General features: G+C 45.9%; 1 protein-coding gene across 3 annotated transcripts in view; it reads left to right on the forward strand.

The window, feature by feature from the left end:
- SPATA20 (spermatogenesis associated 20) overlaps nucleotides 1-22,528 on the forward strand; it is a 51,721-nt gene extending 29,193 nt beyond the window's left edge. For 2 of the 3 annotated variants that reach the window (XM_072990620.2, XM_072990621.2), the window contains exons 13-16: nucleotides 2,193-2,401; nucleotides 3,213-3,412; nucleotides 4,937-5,017; nucleotides 22,236-22,528. In XM_072990620.2, the coding sequence (XP_072846721.2) occupies nucleotides 2,193-2,401; nucleotides 3,213-3,412; nucleotides 4,937-5,017; nucleotides 22,236-22,406 (661 nt within the window). In that variant the 3' untranslated portion in view covers nucleotides 22,407-22,528. Of the gene's footprint in view, nucleotides 1-2,192; nucleotides 2,402-3,138; nucleotides 3,413-4,936; nucleotides 5,018-22,235 lie in introns of all 3 variants that reach the window. The other variant, XR_013541009.1, reaches the window with a different exon arrangement.
- Nucleotides 22,529-23,867: the final 1,339 nt, after the last annotated feature.

Here is a 23,867-nt window from a genome sequence, read left to right on the forward strand (position 1 = left end):
GAAGCCCCAGTTGGACCCCTCCTTGATCTATGCCTTCCCAAAGCCGGCTCCAGTAAACTCAAATTAAGCTTGTGTCAACAGCGATTAGAGCACCTGTTTGATTTACTTGCACGCTTAATGCTGACAGGCACTCAGCTCTGGACCTGCCTCTTGCATGCCAGGGTGGACGTTTTGCTTAAATGACTGGAGACGTTGGGAGAAAGGAGGTGGCACGGTGTGGGAAGAAGTCGAAGACATGGCTCTGTATGTCACTACTGGGTTTGAATTTTCAAGCAGCAATAGTTGCTCTCAGGCAACTGTTTGCCTTTCCCCTTCCCTCCAGTCACCTCTTCATGGCCACTTGAGTGGAGACGGAGGTTCTGTTAGTAATTTGCTTGCCTTGAGTCAGATAAGATGGAGGCCGCCTGTGGGGTTGCTGCCCCACAGTTTTCACCTTGGAAGGCAGGCAGGTGTCTCCATCGCTATATTCCAGACCTGTCAGGGGTTTGCCTTCACTAAGCAGCCTGGGGAAACAGTAATCTCTTTTTCTTTAACCGTCTTGTTTTAAAATATTGTATACGGCTTTTCTAATAAAATATCCGAAGACGATAAAACACAAGCTTTATTGTCCAGGAGAGATTTTTAAGCAACAGTCTCCTGCAGATTGAGCAATAGCTTCTGGTGTGTGTGGCGTTCAATTCCCAGCACAACACACAGTCTCTCTCTAATAATCTCATTCTCACCATGGAGAGAGGGTCGAAATCATTATGATGACGGCCCAGGAGAGGGACGTTCTGCCTTGCTTTTGGAGGTTATGTCTGCCTTTGTTCCTGATTTAACCGTTCGGTTAGTTAGGGAATCTCCTGCGGAAATGTAGAGTTGGGATCCGTAGGGTCCCCTCCAACCCCCTGGCAGTGAAGGGACCTACAGTTAAAGGATCCCTGACAGATGGCCACAGAACCTGCATCATCCTTTGTAATGGAGCTGATATGAGGAGGAGATAGAGAAAATGTGAGAGAGTGAGCCGTCCCCTCAAACAACTAGGATAGATCAGACTATAAGCCCAACGTGGGATATAGTGACAGAGCAAGAAAGAAAGCCAAAGACAGAAGCACAAGCAGAAAAGAAGGAAGAATACCGTGCGATGGAGGTAGTGAGGGCTCGAGACAAAGGAACTCATGAGGGGGAAAAACAGTCAGGGCAGTTAGAGGCGGCTGAGGCAGGAGACAAGAAGGAGGGGGAACCCGAAAGAGAGAAGCTAGATGTGTTCCTGACTACGGAAGAAGGAACAGAGTCTAAGGAGATGGAGAAAATAACTGTAATCAGAGAAACCTTAGCAGATAAAACCAACAAAGGTGTACACGTTTTTGCCGTGCCTGTGAAGAGAACAGCTGCTAGCACGATTGACGAGGAGGCAGAAAGTTCATCAGGCGGAAAAGTTAGACCCATAATACCTAGTCTTAGTCCAGAAGAATGGATGGTGTTGGTGTACCCCAAGAGTCGGGGTCCTGCTTGATTGGTACACCAATTGGATCCTACTCTGGAGAAAGAGTCAACAAAAGAGGCAGATTGGGCCCGTCACCCAAGTTGCGGGACTTTGTGTGTGGTGCGCAACGGTTTCCTGAGGCAACCGACCGAGGAGGAGATAAAGGCAAAAACGTACTACTAAAGGAAATAATGAAAAGTCATTGTTATGGTCTTGGGAGAGTTCCCCTCCCCAGTTAACAATACAAAGTTCTGTTGAGGTTAATAAGGATGACACAAACAGTTGTATTAATAAAAGTTCGTTTATTAACCACTCTGAATTGTCATTTGTATCGCCTGAAGAAGAATTGCCTAAGACTAATACAGAACCTACTTATAGCTGACTTTGTCCTTTTCCCAAGTAATCCATACCACTGTGGGATAACTCTTTATTGTCAGAATGTTCTTCCTAATTTAGTCAGAAATCATCATCATCTTAGAACTGCAGGGCTAGAGGAGGGGGCCCTATGGATCATTGGGTCCAGCCCCGGTTAAGGAGCTACAGTGGGGAATGCAGCTCCCAACCTCTGGCTCCGAGATATCCTGCAGTTCATGCCATGGGATTGACATGCTCGACCCGACCATAGGTGTGCAAGGCATCTGATAGCATTAATGAGGTTTAGAGGTGGTAGATGGGGCATGCCTCTTATAATGCTGTTTCTTTGCATCCTTGTTGACCTCCTGCCCAGCTCTGTTCCCATCCACGGATTCCTAGAGGACTACGTCTTTGTCATTCAAGCCCTCTTTGACCTTTACGAGGCCTCGCTGGATCCAAGGTGGCTGGAATGGGCTGTGCAGCTTCAGCACAAGCAGGATGAGCTCTTCTGGGACCCGAAGGGCTTCGCCTATTTTTCTACGGAGGCTGCCGACCCTTCCTTGCTCCTCCGCATGAAGGATGGTACGTAGGTTTCTCTCAGAGACAGGGATGTCTGCCATTCCAACTGGGAATTGATGAGCCCTTGGACAAGCAGGTCCTTCGCACGAGACCTCAGAAGGTAAAGGAGGGAAGAGTTTCCACCCCTCTAGAAACTCAGTTCTCCAAAGCCCTGAGAACTTCAGGGACCCCCTGGGCCAGAGTTTCTGCTGGGTCCTTTTGGAATTCTCCTGGGGCTATCACATCTATCCCCTTTCTCTTCGGTGGCACAATATTTAAAAACACATTGCCTTGTCTTTAAGAGGCATGTTACACCTTTCGCACCCATCCCCATTCCACAATGAGGAAAAAACACTTGAACCAGAGGTTTCTTGCTGTGGTTTCATACAACAAAGAATAATTCTGTGTTCCGCCACAGGTGTCGTCTTTGCAGCTTTCTGTGCACCTGCCCCTCTTGTTTAGAAAAGCATTTTTGTGACATCAGACCACATACAGGAGGTGGTCTTTTGGTAAATGGTGGAGTTTACTATGGTGATCAAAAGAGAGACAAATGGTTGCTGAACGAGGTTACAAGTGGCTACAAGCCTGGGTGCCTGTATGTCACCTGTTGAAGAGAGTGTGCCACTACTGCACATTCTGTTGCTGGACAACATGCCAGTCGGCTTTGGTTGGCCACTGCTGTCAGAGAATGCTGGGCTAGATAAGCCATTGGTCTGATCCAGCACTGACCTTCTCCTCTTGTTATTCTTATATCTTAACAGTGTGTCATTCTGGTGAGAGCTGCCTGTGGTCCTCTAGACTTCTGACGGATTGGCCATTGTTTTTCTCTTCCTAGACCAAGATGGCGCAGAGCCCAGTCCAAACTCTGTGGCTGTCACTAACCTGCTACGTGCAGCCTGCTACACTGGCCACAAGGAATGGGTGAAGAAAGCCGGGCAGATCCTGGCTGCCTTCTCAGAGAGATTGCTAAAAATCCCTGTTGTCCTCCCAGAGATGGCTCGAGCCACAGCAGCTTTCCACCTGACCCTTAAACAGGTATTGTTGTGGGCAGGGAAGGAGTTCATCAGAGGCAGCTTGTAATCGAAGAAGAGGGCTAGTCCCCCACCCCCAAATGTGGGGAGCGGTCCCCCTCCCCCCCACGTTGCTCTGTCCAAAAGCCAGATGTGAGGTTACTGCTTTTCTTTTAACATGGAGCAACTGAAGAGACAGAACTCTTAGTGCTGTGTATGATGTCAAGACTGTTAAAAACAAGGTGAGGGAGAAGAAGGGGACAGTCTGTAGGATTTCTTGGTTAAGGGTTGTTAAGCAGTTACCTATACATGTAATCCAACATAGAAAAATTCCCACACTCAGGTTTCTGCTTTTCTGTTTTGATGGGGTTTTTTTTTGGGGGGGGTGTTTTGATGGTGCTGGGAACTGGCCATCTAACTGACTTGCTTGTCATGGGACACTTTGATCCTTCCTGTGACCCTGTTGTCACTGGTCAGTGTTGATTACTCTACCACACTTGGGGTGCCCGGGGGGGGGGGAGGAAGACGTGAGCCAGACAGCTTCTGCATCCTTCCTGAATGTATGATCTCTTGCTTCCCTTTCTGGCTGCATTTTGCTCTCACTCTCCAACTCTCTTCAGTGAGCTTTGACTGAGGTCACTCCTGCACCAAATGTATGGATAATGGTGCTTGACAGTATAGCTGTGCTGCTTTGGCGCTTAAAAGGTTCTTGCAACATAGAAGGGACAGAGCAGATAATTGCCTTAAGGGAGGAATCAGTCGATTGACCATTACTTAAGTGTATACTTACCCAGATCTGGAAACTTGAGCCTCCTTGGAAGGGGAGCAAGATCTAGCAGTGCCTTGCCCCCCCCCCCTTGCTGGCCTCCTTCAGGAGTCATGAGAGTTGGGCATCTCTGGTCTTATGCCAGAGGTCTCATCAGTTGTCAGTGCTCCTGAATAGCTCATAGGATCTCCCCTCACCATTCCCAGCCCTGTAGAAGGAGAGGACTCCATGAGTCAAAGAGTTGTTTGCATTCCAGTTTTGGTGTGCTTTCTGTAAGCTTCTGTGCATTCAGAGCCACCAGTCTTCAAAGTGCCGTATACATTTCCTAGTCCTGCAGCCAGCCTGAATCCATGAATGGCAGCTCTAAGCGATACCTCTGCTGGTGTGTCAGGTCCCCAAAGTAATGGCGGGACTCTTCTCCTCATGTCTGAATGTGCTTGCCCTAACACACCCTGCTGCTCAACCCAACATCTGCCTTTCTATACAAAATGACTTCCGCTCTTGCCTTTCGCTTTGGCATTTCCTCTTATTGAGTGGGTTGGATCCCTCCTGGTTTGGTTCCATCAGCTGAGAAGTCCCATTGGTTCAACTGAGAAATACAACAGGCCCCTTATGCATAAAGACGGTGGGCAGAGAATGAGAACGGAATCCTTTCCTTCTGCTTGCGAGTCCAAGGTGGTTCTGTTTTTGCTGATCTGACTCCGTTGAGGGTTTTTCCGGCTGTGTTTTGCTCTTTAGGGAAGATTCAAAGCACATCTTGCTTCTGTTTTGTTTTTTGGACAGGTTGTTGTCTGTGGCAATCCAGCAGAAGACGACACCAGAGAGCTGCTGCACTGTTATTATTCTACATACGTTCCAAACAGGGTGAGACTCACCTGCCAGCAGCTGGCTCTTCCCTTGTGCCATTGCACACTGGGTGTTTCTGTCCTGGCGTTGATGTTTGGGGAGTAGATGGCCTTCTCAAAGTCAGAGCTGGGAAAAGAGAGTTGCTAAATCACTCAACAGGGTCCTAGCTAGGTCAAGTTTGATGAGTGAAGTGGATTGATGATTATAGAATGACAGGGCTGGGAACCCCAGAGGACTCAGAAGAGAAAGCCAGCCACGTTCAAGATGCTGACCTTTCAACAAGAGGTATTTTTGAAAGGCAAGCCTTTAGAAAGCCTGGAGTTTCAGGATTAAACAAGAGGTGGAGATTGGATGAACACCCCCCCCGCCGGGGTCAGGAGGGTAGGGTTTGAAGGCATGTGCCTGATCTATCCTAGCAGTCCTAAGAGGTACAGCCTGCATTTCACTGCTGGGTTGTGAACATCTTCCTCAATCTTTTTTAGACCAATGGGTGACCGTGGCACAGGAGAGGCTAATGTGGGTTTGCACCCAAGAGTTCTAGTTCCCTAGGTTGAAGACTGCCTCTGAGTCTGATTTCTTGACCAAGGTGCCGGCGCCTGCAGATCTATGTATGTGTAGAGCTGAGAAGCCTTTCTGAACATGCTTCTGTTTAGCACAGTGCATTTGTCTGGCCTGCTGTACAAAAGCAGCTTATTTGGGGCGACTGTCATTTTCTCCCCCCTGCCCAACATACCTGACCCTCACCTCTGGACCCTTAGGAAAGCTTCATCAAAATACAACAGACCAGATCCTTGAGCACAGGACATTACAACCAGAGTGTTTGTCTTCTGAACCCTCCAGAAGTTCTTGGACTGCAACTCCCATCGTCCCTCAGTGTGGGCTGGGGCTGACCAGGACCGATGGGAGGTGCAGTCCTCCAGAATCTGGAGAGCCGCAAATTGTCCAGCTCTGCACAATACAAAAGGAGGCAGCCAGACAACCTCAACTTCTTGCACAGTCCTGTTGACACTTGCTTGGAAGCAAGTTCCGCTGCATTTAGCGAGGTTTGCCCCCAAATACGTGTGTGCAAAATTGCTTTCTTAGCTATGGAAGGCAAGGTTTTCTTCCCCTTGGTTTGGGTGCCTCATAGGCAACGAAGTGGAAGGCAAGGAGGCAGTGGCAGTAGCACTGGGTGGGAGAAGGTGGGCCCGCTGCCACCGGGTGGCCGAATCCAAGCTCAGCTCGGAGGAATTGCTTTCCAAGAATTGGACGGTAACTCCCAGAATACCCAATCAGCATAGCTGTGAGTGTGTGGGCGTGTCAGTGGGAGGCCTTTCCAACTTCACATCCGAAGTAATGGGCTGAAAGGGGGAGTGGCAAGCCTGCCTTCCCTGGCGGGATACTACAAAAGAGCGGGAAAGCCCAAACAGCCGCAGGACACAGAGGGGAAAGGGTTGCCATCTGTCTGGGATTTCCTGAGTCCCTAAGCTGGCGAGGGAATAAGCAGCATGTCAGCAGTTCTCCCTTCGGCATGGGTCCCATTCTTAAGCAGCATTTCCCCACCTGCCATGCTTTGGCTGCCCAGGACTACAATCCCCACCATCTCCAACCAATGCAATCTTTTGAGATGATGGGAGTTGTAGATCTGGAGACTGGTCTGGATATAGGCTTTGCTACATTATATTAGCTGGATTTGTCTTCTGAAATAACTTGCCCTGAGGTAGAATGCCATGGGGTAAAATCCTTGCAAGAGGAAAGAACCCTCCCATTGCTGTGTCTCTTTCTGGGTTTTGCTCCCCTGTTCTTTCAGCTTCCCCTCCCCCCCCCCGTCCTTTGATTTCCATGGGTTCTTCCCCTTTATGGGAGATGTTCTACATCCCAAGTGCTCCAGCTTACTATAATTTTTTTTAAATCCAAGGAAAAGTTGCACCAAGCATCTCCACTGACAGGAGTTAATGGCAACTCCTCCTGGCAAAAGAATATTGCCACCTAGAGCCTTCAAGGACTCTCGGCCTTTCCTTCTCTGACAGGGGAACACTTGTCACAATCGCATCTGCTTTGTCCAGCTGTCGTCCTTCAATTGTCCATGCATCTGAATTTCTAGATTCCCTGTGGAAAGGCTCTCTGTTTTCTTAGCAAAACGAATGGTGTCTGCATTGCAGTGGAGAAAATCTTGCTGTAAAGTTTATGTGGCTCCTCTATGGGGAGAAGGTGAGGCAAGTCATGCTTAAAACACACCTTAGGCTATGGCCCTCCATTGCAGAGGCTCGTAATTCAAACAGCAGTTTGGGTACCTTCAGGTCTGCCAGTGTGTTAGTTCCTTCTGTGCTAAAGCAGGTTGATGTTCTGGCTAATCCATACATAAGCCATCTAGAATATTTTTTTTATTTGTTCCAAATGCATTATGTGGATTTGGAAGTTGAGTCACGGCAGTCTGAAGAAGCTACTTGGAGGAGTAGCGGAACGTTTCAACCTAACAAGAAAGAAGTCCAGCTGCCATGACTCAACTTCCTGATAACCTCACCTGGATGACTGAGAATCTTCACAGATGCATGACATGGAGTTTCATGAGTTATTTTGCTAGTGATGTGTAAAAGTAGGCAAAAGGCGGTAGTAAGGGACGAGCTGCTTTGGCTTGTGAAGAAGATAGGGATAGAGATCGGGTGGGTAGACAGAGAAACTGGGATTCCTGAAAATAGATAAGAGTGTTGAATAGCTGAGCGTCTCAGCCACTTCTTGTGCCAGATTCTGCAGATGTTTGAGACATCATAAATCTTAAGTGTAGAAGTCAAATTTCTTGACTGTCTAGGAGGGTCATGTTTGAATGAATATTTTTTTCTGAACATTTTGTACACTCTGGCTTTGAAGCCATAACATTTACTGACTTTTAATGCCTCATCCTCTTTATGGACCAACAGGCATCTCTTCCTGCTTCAGTCAATCAGAGGTACCTTGGATTCAATAGCAGAGAAGTGGCTGGAGCAATTGCTATCTTGTGGGTAGGCATTGTACCTACAAAGCGTATTTGGTGATGAGCAGAATACGTGAGGGTTTTAGAATGGGCCAGCAAGGTTGGCTGTAAGGGAACTGGGGATGGGAGCATCTGTCCTTGTGGCAAATGCTTGGCTTGGCATCCTCTGTAAGGCGAATGAGTAAGTACCTGGCGTCTTCCAGATCGTCCCCTGTTCTGCTTTGTTCTGTACCTGGAGCCATTTGCAGCTGCCTGCGGGGCTCACGCATCTTTTCCTGCTTTGTCTCAGCTGCTGCCTTCTCTTAGTAGGATTACAGGCAGTGACCCACTTTGCAGCTGTCAAAAGCACTGTGTTGGCATCTACCACTGCCAGGGTTAAAGAATTACTCCTTTCCTAACAGCTGTATCAGCTCTTTTTTGTTGTTGTTGTTGTTCTCTGCAACCTGAACATGTTTGGGGAGTGGGAGGGAGGGTCCCCAGATGAACCAGCGGAGTGAGCCCGGAGAAGAGAAGAGAATGTGATCAAATCAGCCAGCATGGAAATCAAATTCCATTCTCCCTGTTTAATTTGATTTCCTCTTAATTCCCTCCAAGAGCTGTGGGAGCCAGGAAAAGAAAGAAGAGGATGTTCACCAAAGATAGGAGGAACAGGGTTAGGAATTTGAGGGAAGGGATGGGGGAAATTTAGGTACCTCAGGGCAGTGTAGTGGATAAAGTGATGGGTCTAGGATTCTGGAGACCAGGGTTTGAATCTGCGCTTGGCCATGGACGCTCCCTGGGGGAGTGGAACTGGTAAATCATAATAACGTGCCTTCGAGTCAGTTCTGATTTATGGTGACCCTTTACAGGATTTTCCGTTTCCTTCTGGGGGCGCCCCATGACTGCACAGCTTGCCCAAGGCCGCACAAGCGGGCTCTTCTCAGTGCGGAACTGAACTCCCAACTTCTGGCTCCACAGCCAAGCACCTAAACCACTGAATAAATAATCTCACTTAACTTGAAAGCCCGATAAAGTGTTGCTGTGAGAGATGGGGATATTCATATTCATGAATATGAATGTGTCCACTCATGTGAAGGTCCCGCTCTTCCCGCCAATTGTGGCGGTAACTCCGCCATCTCCCTGCTCGGCTGGCCACTCCAGGCGGGGCGGGAGCAGGAGGACGAGTCTCCCCTCAAGGCTGCTGAGTGGCCAGTTGAGCAGGGAGAGGGCAGGGTTGGTGCCTCGATTGGCAGGAACAGCAGGACCTTTGCAGCTCCAGGATGCGTGAGTGGTCCTGGGGGCTGAGCCCACATTAGGTGCACCTGGGATGTTAGATATTAGCATTGGTTTACAAATACGAATATCCCCGTCTCTAGTTGCTATAAGTCAGTTCTGACTTAACAGTGTATAACTAAGTATGCGAAAGATTACTTTTTTTGGAATACAGTTCACTGGCCATACCGACTGGTGTATTCTGTGAGTAGTAATCTTAGAGGAATAATGTTTCTTATCTCTTGTGGGATGGGGAGATGGTGTTAAGCAAGTACAGTAGTTTTTTTCCTTCTGATTTTCTTCCATGAGTGGAAGAGATAGAAAGGGACATTCAACCCTCTTGTTCAAAGGTGTTTCAAGGCATGGATCTGTGAAAGAGCCGCAACTTCCTGCCATCAACATGGGTTCTTCTTCTTTGAGTTCAGTGCATCAGTGACGAATTGCTACCCTCTGCTTGGTCATTCAGGGAGTGGCAATAGAGAGCATACCCATGATCTGGCAGATGACTAATCTGTGACTTCCGCCTTGTCAATTAGTGGTGGCAACTTCCAGTCTCTTTTGAGTACACAGATGATACCCAGCAGGATTCGGGCCAATGCAAGTGCATTTTGTAGCACGAGTGCAGAATACTCCATGTCGGGAGCATCTTCAGTAATAGCACAAGGGAGGTTAGAACCAGGCCATAGATTCCTTCAGGGGAAGAACAAACTAGTTCGAACTCATCTGGGTGAGAGAGCCTGGCTCAGCATTGCAGGATAATTTTTTCATCTCACAGTCCCTTGCCTGGCCTCTTGAGTGCTATGGATGCTCAGTAACTGAAAGGCACAGCAACAATTGTTAGACAATTTCAGACATTTTGTGATGCTAAGCACCCAGATGCCATCAAGTAACACCTTGACCTAACTTTTAATACATTTACAAAACAACTGTAGGAATAAACAGGAGACAGGCACTAGTTGGGTCTCAGGCAACAGATGTTGAGCAGCAGCAGCAGCAGAGGCCATTCCTGTCAGTTCCTCCTAAATCCACCAGGTATTCCCCACCCACCCATTCTTGGAGGGGAGAACTGTATTGCTCTGCACAGCCTGTCCTGGGTATGATGGAGGACGTTCCCTTCAGGTATAGTGGTCTCCTGTCACCAGTATTAAGACAGTCCGTTCAGTTTTAGTGGCATGTGGAAGGAAGCGCCATCTTGTCAGCCTCAAGCAACCAAATGTCTTTGGCCAAGCCCTGTTCTTGAATTCTGGAGCAGTGCTGGATCATGACAGAAATCAAGGTGACAAATTAAACTGAGATAGAAGTTTGGTCTACCATGGGCTGTGTGACTGCACTGATCAAGACTGGACAGTGGCAATTTACCGTGTCTAATAAGTAGACAAGTTAGGTGGAAGTGTAATCTCAGGCAGAATAATCAAGTAAAAGAAAAGGCGATGTGGTAGAATGAGTTACCTAGCGAGCCAGCCTGGTGTCTTGGTTACACCTGAGGAGACTTAGTCTGGTTTTCCACTTAGCCACGAAGCTTCCTGTGTGACTTTAGCCTTACCTACCTCACAGGGTTTTTATGATTTTTGAAGAGGTGGCCATGCTAGTCTGTGCAAGCCTGTCAGACAAAAACAAAACACAGCTAAGTAAAACAAGTAAAACGAAATAAAACTTATAAAAATGTTGTGGCACCTTAAAGACCCACTGTTATGAATTTCTATATGAATTTTCGTGGCTCATGTCCATTTCTTTGGGCTGTTGTGGGTATGGCATGGAAATAGGGAGAAGAGCCATGTGTATTGCTTTGAATTACCTGGAGAAAAGGTGGAATAAAACAGACAGATTGTACGCAAAACACAGTGTCTTCATTTTCTTTGCAGCACCTATTTCCTAGCCATTGATCTTCCTTCATGTAGGTGATGAAAGAGTCCTGACTCACACACTCCACCCCCACCCCACTCCCGGAAATGGGCTTGCTGAGCAGACAAGCCAGATAGAGAGGTTTCTTTTAAACTAAATGTGGACACGTCATTTGACATCCCTCTTTGCACCATGGGGTAAGGTGCTGGTGGTTAAAGCTGCCACGGCAAATGTAATTAATTTGGTAATTCCAGTAATTAATTCCCTCACAAAACCACATAGCACCATTCATCCTGAAGTGAAAAGAAAGCAACAATAACAAAGGGAGCAATTTTAAGGTGGAAAGCAAAGGCAGCTTTACCTCAGCTACCCCATATGCAAAGTCAGCGTTGGAAGGACAGCTGTTTTCTGTGCTAAGATAGCAAGTAAGGGAAAAACCCATGTGTCATGACCCAGGCTTCTCAGAGCCCATCTGCCACTTCTCTTCTACAAATTGGAGCGAGAGCGTGGCCTCCATGAGGGAAGTGGCTGGTGCTGCTCGAGGCTTCGTTAGCTATTTATGTACCCGGTGGTAGTTTTCCCCATGCAATATCCCTCTTAACTCTTTACTCCAGTTTGTACACTATTGGTCCTAATTTAGGGTTGAATAGGGTGCATGAAGTGGAGTATGCCACTGCATCTTCATGGGGCCATCAGAAGCACTGGCAAGGGCACAGCTGTGTTACTTTAGGAAGTATTAATGGTGGATTAATACTTTGTTGTGTAGACTTCATGAAGATATGGAGAAAATTGAAATGTTGATGTAGGCAACCTGGCAACTTCTGTACATTCAGAAAATGAATTGGAATGCAAAGCCTGTAGAAACAACTGAAACATTATCAAAACAGTAATTTGACTCTATTTTTTAATATTATTTGTTACATTTACATCCTTTTCCTCCAGTGTACTCAAGGTGACACAGATGGCTCTTTCTTCTCACTTTCTCCTCATAAACGCTCTGGTGTTTGGGGCAAAGTCTATAGGTGAATTTTCATGGCCAAGTGGGGATTTAAACTCAGGTTTCCCAAGTCGAGAGGGTGGAGCTTGATAGCAGTGAAGCCAGCAGCTCCTGGCAACAGCTCCCGGGAAAAGTTGGAACCGCGCAGTCTGGGGTCCCTCTAGAAAGGGGGGGGGGACCGAAGAGGAGGCCAGGAGAGGTCATCCCGAAGCAGATGGTGAGCCCAGAAGGTAGAAGATTTGGCAGCAACTGGGTCTTTCTTCCCTCTGAAAATTTATCCGAGCACAGACCGGAGATGGGAGGCCATCTTATGGCAGAAAGCTGTGTGAAACTCCACCCCCAAATCCCGAGGAACGAGAGCAAAAATATGGCCAAAAATATACAGTAACCAAGTAAGCCTTTGATTTATGAATAACCTCATTAAGATGTAAAAGAAACTAAAGTGAAAATACCTGACCGAAAGGAGAAAGAGGAAGCCGCGAGCCATGCCTGCCAGCTTGTTTTTTTCAAAGTGAACTGACTGTTAAACAGCAAGTTTATAATTAGCAAGCTGGCTCAAGGTCATTGAGATACACAGTGAGATGGAAAAATTTTGTGTTTCTGGAAAAAAATCCCAGAGGAAATACTACTCAACAGGTTTCAAGGGACTGAAATCTTGTCAATGCTGTGTAGTCTGGATTTTTCTCCCTAGTTTGAGCGGGACTTTGAAAGTAAAATCTTGTCTTTGGAGCAGGAGGCATAAGCTTTTGGGAATAAAAAACAGGCGATGAATCATCAGTATGGCGACGTAGATTGAAGAGTGGGAGAAGCCAGGACTAGAGTCGAATAGGACTCTGATAACAAAAGCGTCTTTGGTTTTGGAAGGAAGAACAAATCTCCGGGAGCAACGGACAGTAAATTATCAGCTTATCAGCGAGAGGAACTTAACAGAATAAATAGACGGAGGACCTAAGAAAATCAGGTCTGGAGTTATTAAAGGACTATGACGTGTCTGTTTTTTTTTGTTTTTGTTTTTTTGAGAGAGAGACTGGCGCCCTCTTTGATGTTTAGTCTGGACTCTCTTTTGGTCGGACTGTGTGGATTTTGATAATATTGCTGTAATATCTGGGCAAGGAGGGGAGGACATACCTAGGGGTGGTTTATGATGATGGGTTTGGTTTGTTGATAAAATAGTGGAATCAAAAAAATATTATTTATACAAACCATATGTATTGGAAAGATGGAAATGACATCCGAAAATGTTAAAGATCAACGGTTGGGAGTTTTGCCAGATAAAGAATGGCTGGTTACCATGCAAATGACTATAATAACAGGATTTCAGCAGGTAAATGAGCACCTCAGCCAGGTAGAAGACCTGATGAAAGGGAAACCATCAGAGATTAAACAACAGTTAAATGAAACTGTATTAACTCCAGAACAGTTTTTATTGAGAGTGATGCCAGGTAACATAGATGAGATTAAGAGTTACCATGTGAGCTACCCAGCTATAATAGTCAGAAAAGGTGATGTTAAAAATCAGACTACTGTCCTGGATTTAATTTTATCTCCCCAAAACTGGAAGAAAATAGAGGCACAGAAACTGAGAAAATATGGGAAGTGCTAGAAATGGATATCTTTCCAGACAGGCTGTATGTGCGTCCAAGGCAGAAGGAAATTGAAAGAGGGGATGTATTTTATAATTGTTCTCGATTTCTTGATAGAGTTGGAATAACTTAGATTTAAATTAAAACATGAATATAAGCTGATATTTAGAGGATAACCAAACAGTATATACTGTAGATATTTATATAAAAAAAGAATACAAAGTTGTTTTTGTATTGAAAAATGAACAGATCAGAGGCATGTATACCTAATGTGAATAGATTGAATGATTGTATACTCTGTGTCCTCCTATCCTCAAAACCCTTTCCCCATCCCTTACGCTTCCTTTTACCTTTTGTATTCCCTACCCTATTCCTAGTAGTTTAAAAATTAAAAAATTAAATAGAAAAAAAGGTTTCCCAAGTCGTAATGAAACATACTGATCACTAAAGTACGTTCATTAGATGGGATCATATTGCATAACATGTTCTGTGTAAGTCCATCACAGTTTTGGGTCATGTAGTGGATCAAAACTTCATTCAGTTGACACAGCCCTGTTCGTCTCTTAACTCCAAGCAGTGGTGAATGTGAGGAATAGTTTGTCAGGTTTCTTTCACTGTACAGGGCTTCTGTGCCAAGTGCTGGAAGCTGGCAGATGTGGAAAGCAAGAAGGAAAGGTGTAGTAATTTTGAAAAATGTTAAAAATGCACTTGATTTAGGGTCGGAGCAAAATGTCGACAGCTCCCGAGGCTAAAACATTTAGCTCTGTTGTGAGCTGCCCCATGTGGTGTGCTGGGAAACCTGTGGCTTGGATTGTGTTCCTAGTGTTCTCTGCTCTGAGCTGACCCCATCCATCTAGTTGGCCATTGATCCCTTTTGTACAGGAAAGCCTACAAAAGATTTCTTCCTCTGAGAAATACGGCTATCCTGGTTCTGGTGTGTTTCTGTGCTTCCTACAGTATGTCTTTGAAGTCTTCTGACTTAATCACCCTATTCTGAATCCCCAGCTTCACTCCTGGTTCCTAGCTCCCATCTAACAGCTGCCTATGGCTGAGCCTTGTTTTTGTTTAAAAAGGGCCTTCTAATTTGGATGATACCTGGTGTTGTTTGCAAAACAAATCCGCTTCGTTGTTTTGCCATTCTTGTCAGTGACATTCTTGTTCTCTTCCTTCCCACTGTGATCTCATTCACTCTCACTGCTGCTTAATTCTGTTACGGATGGTGGTCCAAGTCAATGATGCAACATTGCTCTCTTTGACATGAGGATCCCTTGGATGCACTTGAAGAAAATCATTTGGGTCACCACCGATGATCAGATTAAATGTTGCTCTCACAGCATGGGAGGCTGAGGGCAGCGCAGGCAGAAAAGAAGGGAGATGACTCTTAAGTAGCAGCATCCATCAGAGGAACTGAACAAAGGGACTGAACTGTGTCAAAAGAGTGACCGCTCCCACATGAAGAGTGTTTTTATCATTAATTGGTTTAGCAGTAATGACTTGTAGTTTCAAGAAAAAAAACTTTAGAAATGGGGGGAAAAGAGCTTCTCCTGATGTTAAACGTTAGATGTTCCTTAAAACTTGAAGGGTGTCAATGAGGGAAAAGGGAAGCCATGATTCCATTCCATTCTGGAACATTGGTGGATGGTGGGTAGCTTCCAGCTGGAGTTTACTTTCTGGCTTCTAAATAACTTGACTGCAAATGGTCTAAGGGTAATTATGAAGGATTTTATTATCTCCTTTGTCCACTGAGTGCTAATGCTCTGGCTTTCCTTTATCCTGCCTGAGCAAGAAGACCTCAGGGAGGCGGCGGAAAAAAACAAATTAATGAATTTTAGGTTGGACATGAATTGGTAATTAATCACTTCTGGAACTCACGATAAAGGCAAGGAGAGAGAATGGCAGACAAAAGAGTAACGAAGAAAAGGTGGTGTGGATGGCAGGGCAGGGCAAGGCTGGGGACTGTTGTGAAGGTGGCCTGCGTGCACTAGGGAGGTGGCGTGGGCACAATGGAAAGCTCATGGGGAAGGCCCTCGGGCCTGGCTTTGGAGGAACCGAGCAAGAGAGACGAGTTGCGTTAGGAGAAAGAGATTGGAAAGAGAAGGAGGCATATATCCTTCAGGGGTGCGATGGATAGGATTCTACCCACCCTTTCCAAAGAGAGTAGATAGGCTAGGCATCTGTTTTGTGGCAGATGTTTGACAGCAGACCTTGGTTAAAAATAGAAGGAAAGGAATGGATGGTTATTAGGGGTGGCTCTTACAGTTGAGCTTGCTGAGGAACTCTTTAGGACATGAAGTGTGTGTAAATATATTGTTTCTTTTATCTTTTAATATTTAACATATTGTGTTTCTTAATTGTGTGAATTTTAATGTTGTGAGCCACTTTGGGTCCCTTGTTGGGAGAAATGTGACATACAAATAAAGCTAATAAAACTACTACTACTATTACTCTAATAGTAATACAGTGGTGCCTTGCTTAATGATTACCTCGTTAAACGACGAAACTGCTTGATGATGAAGTTTTTGCGATCGCAAAACGATATTTAGATAGTGAAATTTCGCTTAATGATGATCGGTTCCCTGCTTCGGGAACCGATTTTTCGCTACACAACGATTTTTAAACAGCTGATTGGCGGCTCTAAAATGGCCGCCCGCTGTGCAAAATGGCTCCCCGCTGTGTTTTAGGATGGATTCCTCACTTTACAGGCACCGAAAATGGCTGCCCCTTTGGAGGATCTTCACTGGATATGAGTATTTGGCCCATTGGAACGCATTGAACCGGTTTCAATGCATTTCAATTGGCTTTTTCGTTTCGCTTGACGACGATTTCGCTTAACAGTGATTTCAATGGAACGAATTATCCTCGTCAAGCGAGGCACCACTGTATGTCAAACCACTGAGATATGCCGTTGACTGATAGTACTAGATTTGTTCATAGACAAAAGAATAACTGACACTGGGCAAAAATGGAAGGTTTTTACATTTGTGCAGAAAATATGCTAGGTTAGGATGGAAAACTTTTAAAATATGCATTTGCGTTGAGCTACCTCGCTTGGAGGATGATGCTGACTGGGAGGATGAAGGGTGGTTCAGTGGGTGGATGGTAGTGTACTTCATCCAGAACCAGGTATAACTAGCATGGTGCTGAGAGCCAAATGGGAGCTGGATTTTGTATTGTCTATGATCAACACTGAGGTTGCCTGGGTTGATGAAACGTGTATGTTAAGATGCTGGTGTCTGAGGGTATTTTCAGAAGTCAGTCTGTGATTATGTGAGTGCAACAAGTGCACAAAATACAGAGTTTATTTCCAGTCACTTTTACTCTTTGTACCTACTGGGAAATCAGTGACAAACATTGACCCCAGCTTTGACTCATCTAATACAGTCTGCTGGAAGTATTATGTTATAAATGGTTTCACTATCTTTTTATCTGTCTGACTCAGAACTTGTTGGAATTGTTGGATGATCAGGTCTAAAAGCAGAAGCTGATATTTTTTGGGCAAGGGACAAAGAGACAGCAGGTTTGAGATTAAACCCTGAGTGAAAGCTTGTTGTTTGAGCTCCCTGAGTGGCAAGTGGATCTGACTGAGGGATAGGAGTAGAAGGAAGGGCTTTATATCAGCCAGCAGCACCAGATGAATTCAGCTGCATTTCAAGTGTACATAACCCACCTGTAAACAAGAAGTTTATGGGTACTGTACTGCATGTACACCTGAAATGCAGCTGTCCATAATCCTCCCTCCCACTAGAGGGAGCTAGTGTCTAGAGCATCAGGCTTCCCGTTTCAGCAAGGTGGTGCTTCACAGAAGTGATCTATTGCAGTGGTTCCCCGTCTTGGGTCCCCCAGACGTTCTTGGATTGCAACTCCCAGAAGCCTTTCATCACCTGGGCCAGGATTTCTGGGAGTTGCAGCCCAAGAAAATCTGGGGAGCCAAAGTTAGGAATTACTGATGTGTTGCCTTATTTTTCACAGTCCTAATGTTTCATTCCTCAGTATGATCTGGTGCTGGGAGGTACTCTGTTTTCAGGGCACTGTGTGTGAGTGTGATGATCCAGCTCGCACTTGCACACCGTGGTGTTGTGATCTTGTCTGCGTATACGATAGCAGTGTGATGCTTCTTACCCCTTCTGTGTTTTTTTTCACCCTCTGCTCATTTCCTCATGAACTGACCTGTGTGTGAGAGAGACAAGTCCTTTGTCCTGTAATGACAGAAGTACTTAGCGTATCTCCCATCGTCTTTGATTTCCACATGGCCTGCCCTGTTTTACACCTTGAACAAAGGTGGCTGATGCTCACTTTTGACAAGTTTCATTCCAGTACACTTTCCATTAACGGCCAAGACCCAGGGGAGCTAATAATAATTTCTGTATTGTAAAAATTAATTAGCGCTGCAGCCATTCATTTCTCAGGCATGATTAGAGCACTTCTAACAGGGGTGACCTGATGACTCTGCGGCAGGAGCCTCTGCTGCTTTGATCTGGCCTAGAAAACACCCGGAAGGCCCCATTTGAAATGGCTGTAGAATGAAAGAGCTGATTGCAGCCGGGGAGGAGGGGGCGTTGGAGGGTGCTGAGACGCGTTTGGGGCATTTTCTGGGGTGAAACAAATCATGGAGTATAATGAAAAGAGGGGGGGGGCTTAATGGAACGGAGGCTGTCAGGCAGAGATGTAAGGTTTGTGCAAGGGAGAAGGCAGTTAGAGGGGCAGTCAGGCATCGTTCAGTCAGTGTATGTGTCATGAAAGGGACAAGAGGAGGGGAAAGGGAAGAAGACAGAGAGACATTTTAAATGTAAAAAGCAGCAAGATCCAAGCAGGCATTGAGTGTTTTATACGGATAGGGTGCTTCAGAAGGGTCAGACTGAGGGATGCTTATGCACAACATGGGGCTGAGCCCAAGCGCAGAAGGGGAGGTGGATGGTTCTGTTGTGAAGGCATGCACTCGGAGATCACATTCTAGTACTAAATTCAGCAAGAACCATACAGTGGACCCTCTACTTACGGAATTAATCCGTATTGGAACAGTGGCTGCAAATTGAAAATTCTGTAGGTCGAGTCTCCATTGACCTACAATGCATTGAAAACTGATTAATCCTGTAACCGGCAGTTTTTGTTCCATTTTGGGTTTTTTCTGCTCTGTAGGTCGATTCTCAGGCTGCAAGGCGAACCTAAATTTTGTGGCCAGAGAAGTCTGTAACTTGAAAAGTCTGTAAATCGAGCCGTCTGTAAGTCGAGGGTCCACTGTACCATGCTTGTGGGTGCAGCGGAGTATCTGCAGGCTTGTGGGAACCTGAGGCTTTTCAGAAACCTGCACTTCTATGAGAGGAGACCTTTATGTGGAGAACAGCCCAATGGGAACTAAGCAATAGCATGTTGTGGGTAAAGATTTCTCGTTTTAGGGGGATAAGTCAAAAAGCCACAGGGAAGTGGGGAAAGAATAGAGTATCCTGAAAAAGAAAGTGGCTGGATGTGACCACTACAACATTTTGCTCTAGGTCCAGCGAATTAAAGTGTGTTCATTGTGCAAGGAATCTCTATGTTCAGGAGCAATGTATAGCTCACTACAGTATTAGCTACTGGAAATGTATGGTGTGGCAGGGAAGGGAGCGGGGTTGCTCTTGACTTATGAGATTCCTTGAGGGTATCTGGCTGGCCACTGTTGGAAACAGGAAGCTAGACTAGAGGAGTCCTTAGTCAAATCCAGCAGGGGCTCTCTTATTCTTGGGAAAAGGAACCATTCCAAGCTCCCTCTCTCTCTCTGTCTTTCTCTCATGCACACACACATGCACACACACACACCGAGTTCGCTATTTACTAAGCTCAGAAGCATGGAAGGCTGAGTCAGTCTTGAGCTGGCTAAGTGAATCTTCTGGGATTGAACGCAGGTCATCAGCAGAGTCTTGACTGCAGTATTGCAGTTTAACCACTGTTCCACGAGACTCTCATCTTGCTAAGATAATAAGCCTCATTTTCTGAGGTTTATAAACAGTCACCCCTCATTCAGTTGCTCAAGTCCCTACTGTATCAGTTTCTTCCTGTGCTAAAGAGAGGGGCTGCTTTTGCACACAACCGGCCCGTTTTTCTGGTATCACTTGGTTTACACTGAATGAGCAGCATGCAAATCATTCACTTGTCCTTTTGCACAAGCAGCCAGGATGCTTTCACTTCTTGTGATGTCCAAACAAATGGTCTTGATTTGTTGCTCCAAAACAACCCAGTAAGCCAGCAGTAATCTCTGGTATAAGTTTGGCATATGAAAGCTGGTGCGAAAGGGCCCCATTGAGATTCAACTTTGCCCAAATTTAATTTAATTTCTCACTCTTGTTGAATGAGGGAGCCACCAGGGAACATTCTCTTTCCCACACATAGTTTGGAAATGCATGACGACGTTTATATGATTTCCCTTTTTACCTCTGCAGAGAGAAAGGTGAAAGGAGGTGGGTGTAAAAGGCAGCCCTCCAGGTGTTTTGGGGGGTTGCAAGTCCCAGCATTCCTCGCCCTTGGCTGCGCTGGCCAGTGGGAACTGACCTTGCAGCCCAACGACAAAGAGGGTCCCTCTTTGCCAACCTTTGGTGATGTTTCAGAGGAGGCAGGACTTGTGGCGTCAGCACAAGGAGCTCTGAGCAGGCAGGGCTCCATACCTGGCCATCCATTTGCTCCTCAGAGGCCCCCTCTGTCCCTCGGACTGACCCGTTTCCCCACCCTGGTCTGTAGTACCTATGTAAAATAAAACTAATATTTGTCTGGGTTGGTTCTCTGAGCTTGCAGCAGGTCCAAGGGACCTGCCATTTAGGCTTGGGTGCCTAACTTGACTTTCAGTTCCTCAAACGACCGTGCAGCAGTCCAGCATTAGGGGAGTCGTGCTGCCCAGAATCTGGCCTGGGCCTGAATCCTGTGTGCAAAACAGGAAGCTGGCGTGCTGCTGAAGTGATTCATGCCCTTTGAGTTCAATTAGAGTGGCATGTTTGAAGCCTGCTGGGCACGCGGAGGTGGAGAGCAGTATGCTTCTGTTGATCACAGCTTAGCTGGGGCACAGATGGGGCTGAAGGAGAGAGGGTGGCAGGAAGAGAGGAGGGGAGTGCTGACTCCTTCCTCCAAACTGCTGTATGGCACAGCACATAACCTCAGATCGCGAGTGGGGCAGGGCTTGGGTAAGGGGAGCCTTGCTTGAATGAGTCACATTGGCTTCTCTCCCCATGTCCAGAATCTCCCATCAGTAAACTGTTGTGGGCTTGATGACACAATCAAGCTCCTTTGGTCCTGTTAGAGAGCTTGCTATTTCAGGATAACATGTGAGAGATTCCTACCTCCTCAGGCTTCATTGCCTGTACCAGAGTTTGCCACCAGAGCTTCAGCTGGAGAACTCTGGATACCCTCGGCATCTTCAGCAAAAGGCGACCGGCACCCACTGGATGTCTTGCATTAAGGTCAAGATGTTCCACCTCCCTCTTTTCAGCTCATTCTGCTGCTAGAGGCAGTTGTATTGTTTATACATTGTGTGTTCCCTTGAGAAGACAACAGAACACACACGGAGAAGATGCTGATTGTTCCAAGAGCTCTTTTAATTTTGGTGTCAGAAGCTTATGACTGAAAAGGATCAGGAAGTCTCCTAGTTGGAATGCCTGCACAAGATGGGAGCCGTGGGCATCTTCTGTCCCAAACACTCATAACAAAATTGTGTCCACACAGGCTGTTGAGTATGGGATGTCTGGATTCCCACTTTTTAAAAAACTAAGCATCTATAGCTTGTGGCCAGTGCCTGTTGTGCTGTCTATCTTTTCAAGCCTGATTAGTGGTGATTTTACGCATTTGACATGCAGTTGCCATGCCATTCTCTTCAGTGTTTGCATCCAAAGCACTGCCATGTCTTCTCAGAACTACTGAGGCATATACAGTTAGGAATAAGAGTTTGGATTAGTAGATTCATAGATTAATATGTTATAAATCAACAGGGAATTTGTATTTTAAATTTAGGCCCCTTTGGGTGTATCAGGTAAGGGAATAAGATTTTTTTATACGGAGAAAAATATATATTGATGGATTTTGTGGCTCTGTGTGTGCGTGCCTGATTTTCATTGGGAGGAAACAGTGCTTCAAGCTTTGCTAAAGAGCAGGGAAGCAAACCAGCGTCATGGATATAATGAAGATTACAGCGTGTCACAAACAGAAGGGAAGAGAGCAAGATGTGCCATTTCAGAGGTGCCAGTGGTATAAGAAAAAGTTAACTCACACAGCCGATAAGAGTCAACTGTGTGCTTCATGCAGCAGAAAAGTTGGGAAGGAAATCAGCGACTAACCCAGGGAAGCACAGCCTATGGTTTTTTGTGGTCTTAGCTGCTTGCTGGTGCATCCTCGGAAGCCCAATGCCCTCTACCCACTTTGCCCTGCCATGCAGCTGAATAGCTGGCCCATGTACAGCCTCTGTCCCAAAGGGGCCGGGCCCTTGAGGGTGTGTGCAAAGGTTTTACACCTGTCTGGCAAGGCTGATGTTCAGGTTTTGAAACTTTAGACAGGTGAACGGTTCTTAGGGAGGTCATCGGGTATGTTTCACAAAGCTCCTTAGGCTGTCCTTTGATTGGCAGATTTCTAAGACCGCCTTCCTTTATGTCTCTGCTTCAGGTGCTGATTCTTGCTGATGGAGATACAGCAGGGTTCCTGTACCAGCAGCTTGACTTCCTGTCCTCACTGGAGAAGAAAGAGGGGAAAGCCACTGCTTACCTCTGTGAGAACTTCGCCTGCTCCTTGCCTGTCACCTCCAGCCAGGAGCTGCGCCGCATGTTGCTTTCCTGAGGAGTTAGCGACCTTCCTCCTCTGTGGCCCTGGAGTTCAGTGGATGTGTGAAGAGAGAGCCTCAGATTTAACAAGACAATACTTAGTGGCTTGGCCTTCCCAATAAAGTTGCCTTTAGACTAGCCTGCTTGTAGGTCTTTCAACTTTCCTGTTTCTGTCACAAAATCATCTTCTTTTCCATCTCTCCTCTTAAGAAGATGCCTGTTTAGTGGGCCTCAGATTTACCATCGGGGGCAAAGGATGTTACCTTATGGGAACAGAAGTGAGTTTGAGTCTCACTTTCAAGGCCCTGAGCGGTGAAATCTTTGGTACTGTGGGTTAAACAGGGGTGGGCAAGCTATGAGGTTCTGGAGGCCATATATTCTAGAGGCTTGCAGGAGGAGAAGTCACTGTCCTTTTTTATTTGAAGAAAGTGGGAGGGCTGTTTTTTGTTTTGGTTTGGGATGATTGAGCATTGTTGTTTTTTAGGAAACAGTCTCCCCCCTTTGGCCAGAGAGGGCATCACGACCAAAACCCCCCAAAATGGCCTTTGAGACACATGGTGACCAACCTACCCTGCAGAAAACATTTCTCTCAGCTGATTGAACAGCACCTTGGTTTCTATAGGACCTCAAGGTTTTCTGTAACCCTCAGTGAGATTATTTTTCTTACTTTTTACAGGAATTATATATTTTCAACCCACTACCTCAAGCCTCCAGACTTTTCAGCTGACTAAATCAAGGGGCAATTCTGTTTCCTCCTAAATCTTCTCTACGAGTAAATAATGTTCCAATCCTGCTTGGCTCTTCTGCGATGTTTCAGGGGCAAGAACTGTCCTTTTCCCTAAAAGAGTAACAGTCTCAGTTCCTCTGATGATCTTAAGCAGTGTCCTCTACATGTCCCTCACTGGCCATGGAGGGCATAAATTTGGGGAAAGCTGAAACAGTTCTGCATTTATTGCCTGCCCATCTTTGTATTAGTGGTATATTTATGTTGGTATGTAAGTGGCTTTTAACTAGAATGGCTAAAATAGAATCTTCATATTCCTTCATCCACTCAGAGCTGTCTGGTGTGATACTTGAGGTCTAAGACAGTCCATGCTGTGGCCAATACTTGCTGAATATTTTAGGTTACTGTGCAGATGGAGGGTTAACCTTCCACATTTTAATGTAAATGAGAAAGCCAGCAAACAGAGGTAACATATCCAGGACAACGTCACTCCAGATGGAATATGTGGAATCATATTAAAACATAGCTAGGTAGTCTTCTAATAGATGGCATGACTGCATTGTTCAGGCTCTAATAGTAGAATGCATTAAGGTGATATGAGACTGAATCTTGAGTTTTTTCTTTTTCCAGAAAAATACAAAGTTTCTAGCTAACAGAAATGTGAAAAAAGCTTGAAATTGTAGCCCACACTCTCTCTTTCTGTGTTGTATATATAATGTGCATTTGAAAAATTTGTAAAATAATTTATAGAAT

Source organism: Pogona vitticeps, chromosome 2, assembly GCF_051106095.1.
Source record: "Pogona vitticeps strain Pit_001003342236 chromosome 2, PviZW2.1, whole genome shotgun sequence".
Classification (NCBI taxonomy): Eukaryota; Metazoa; Chordata; class Lepidosauria; order Squamata; family Agamidae; genus Pogona; species Pogona vitticeps.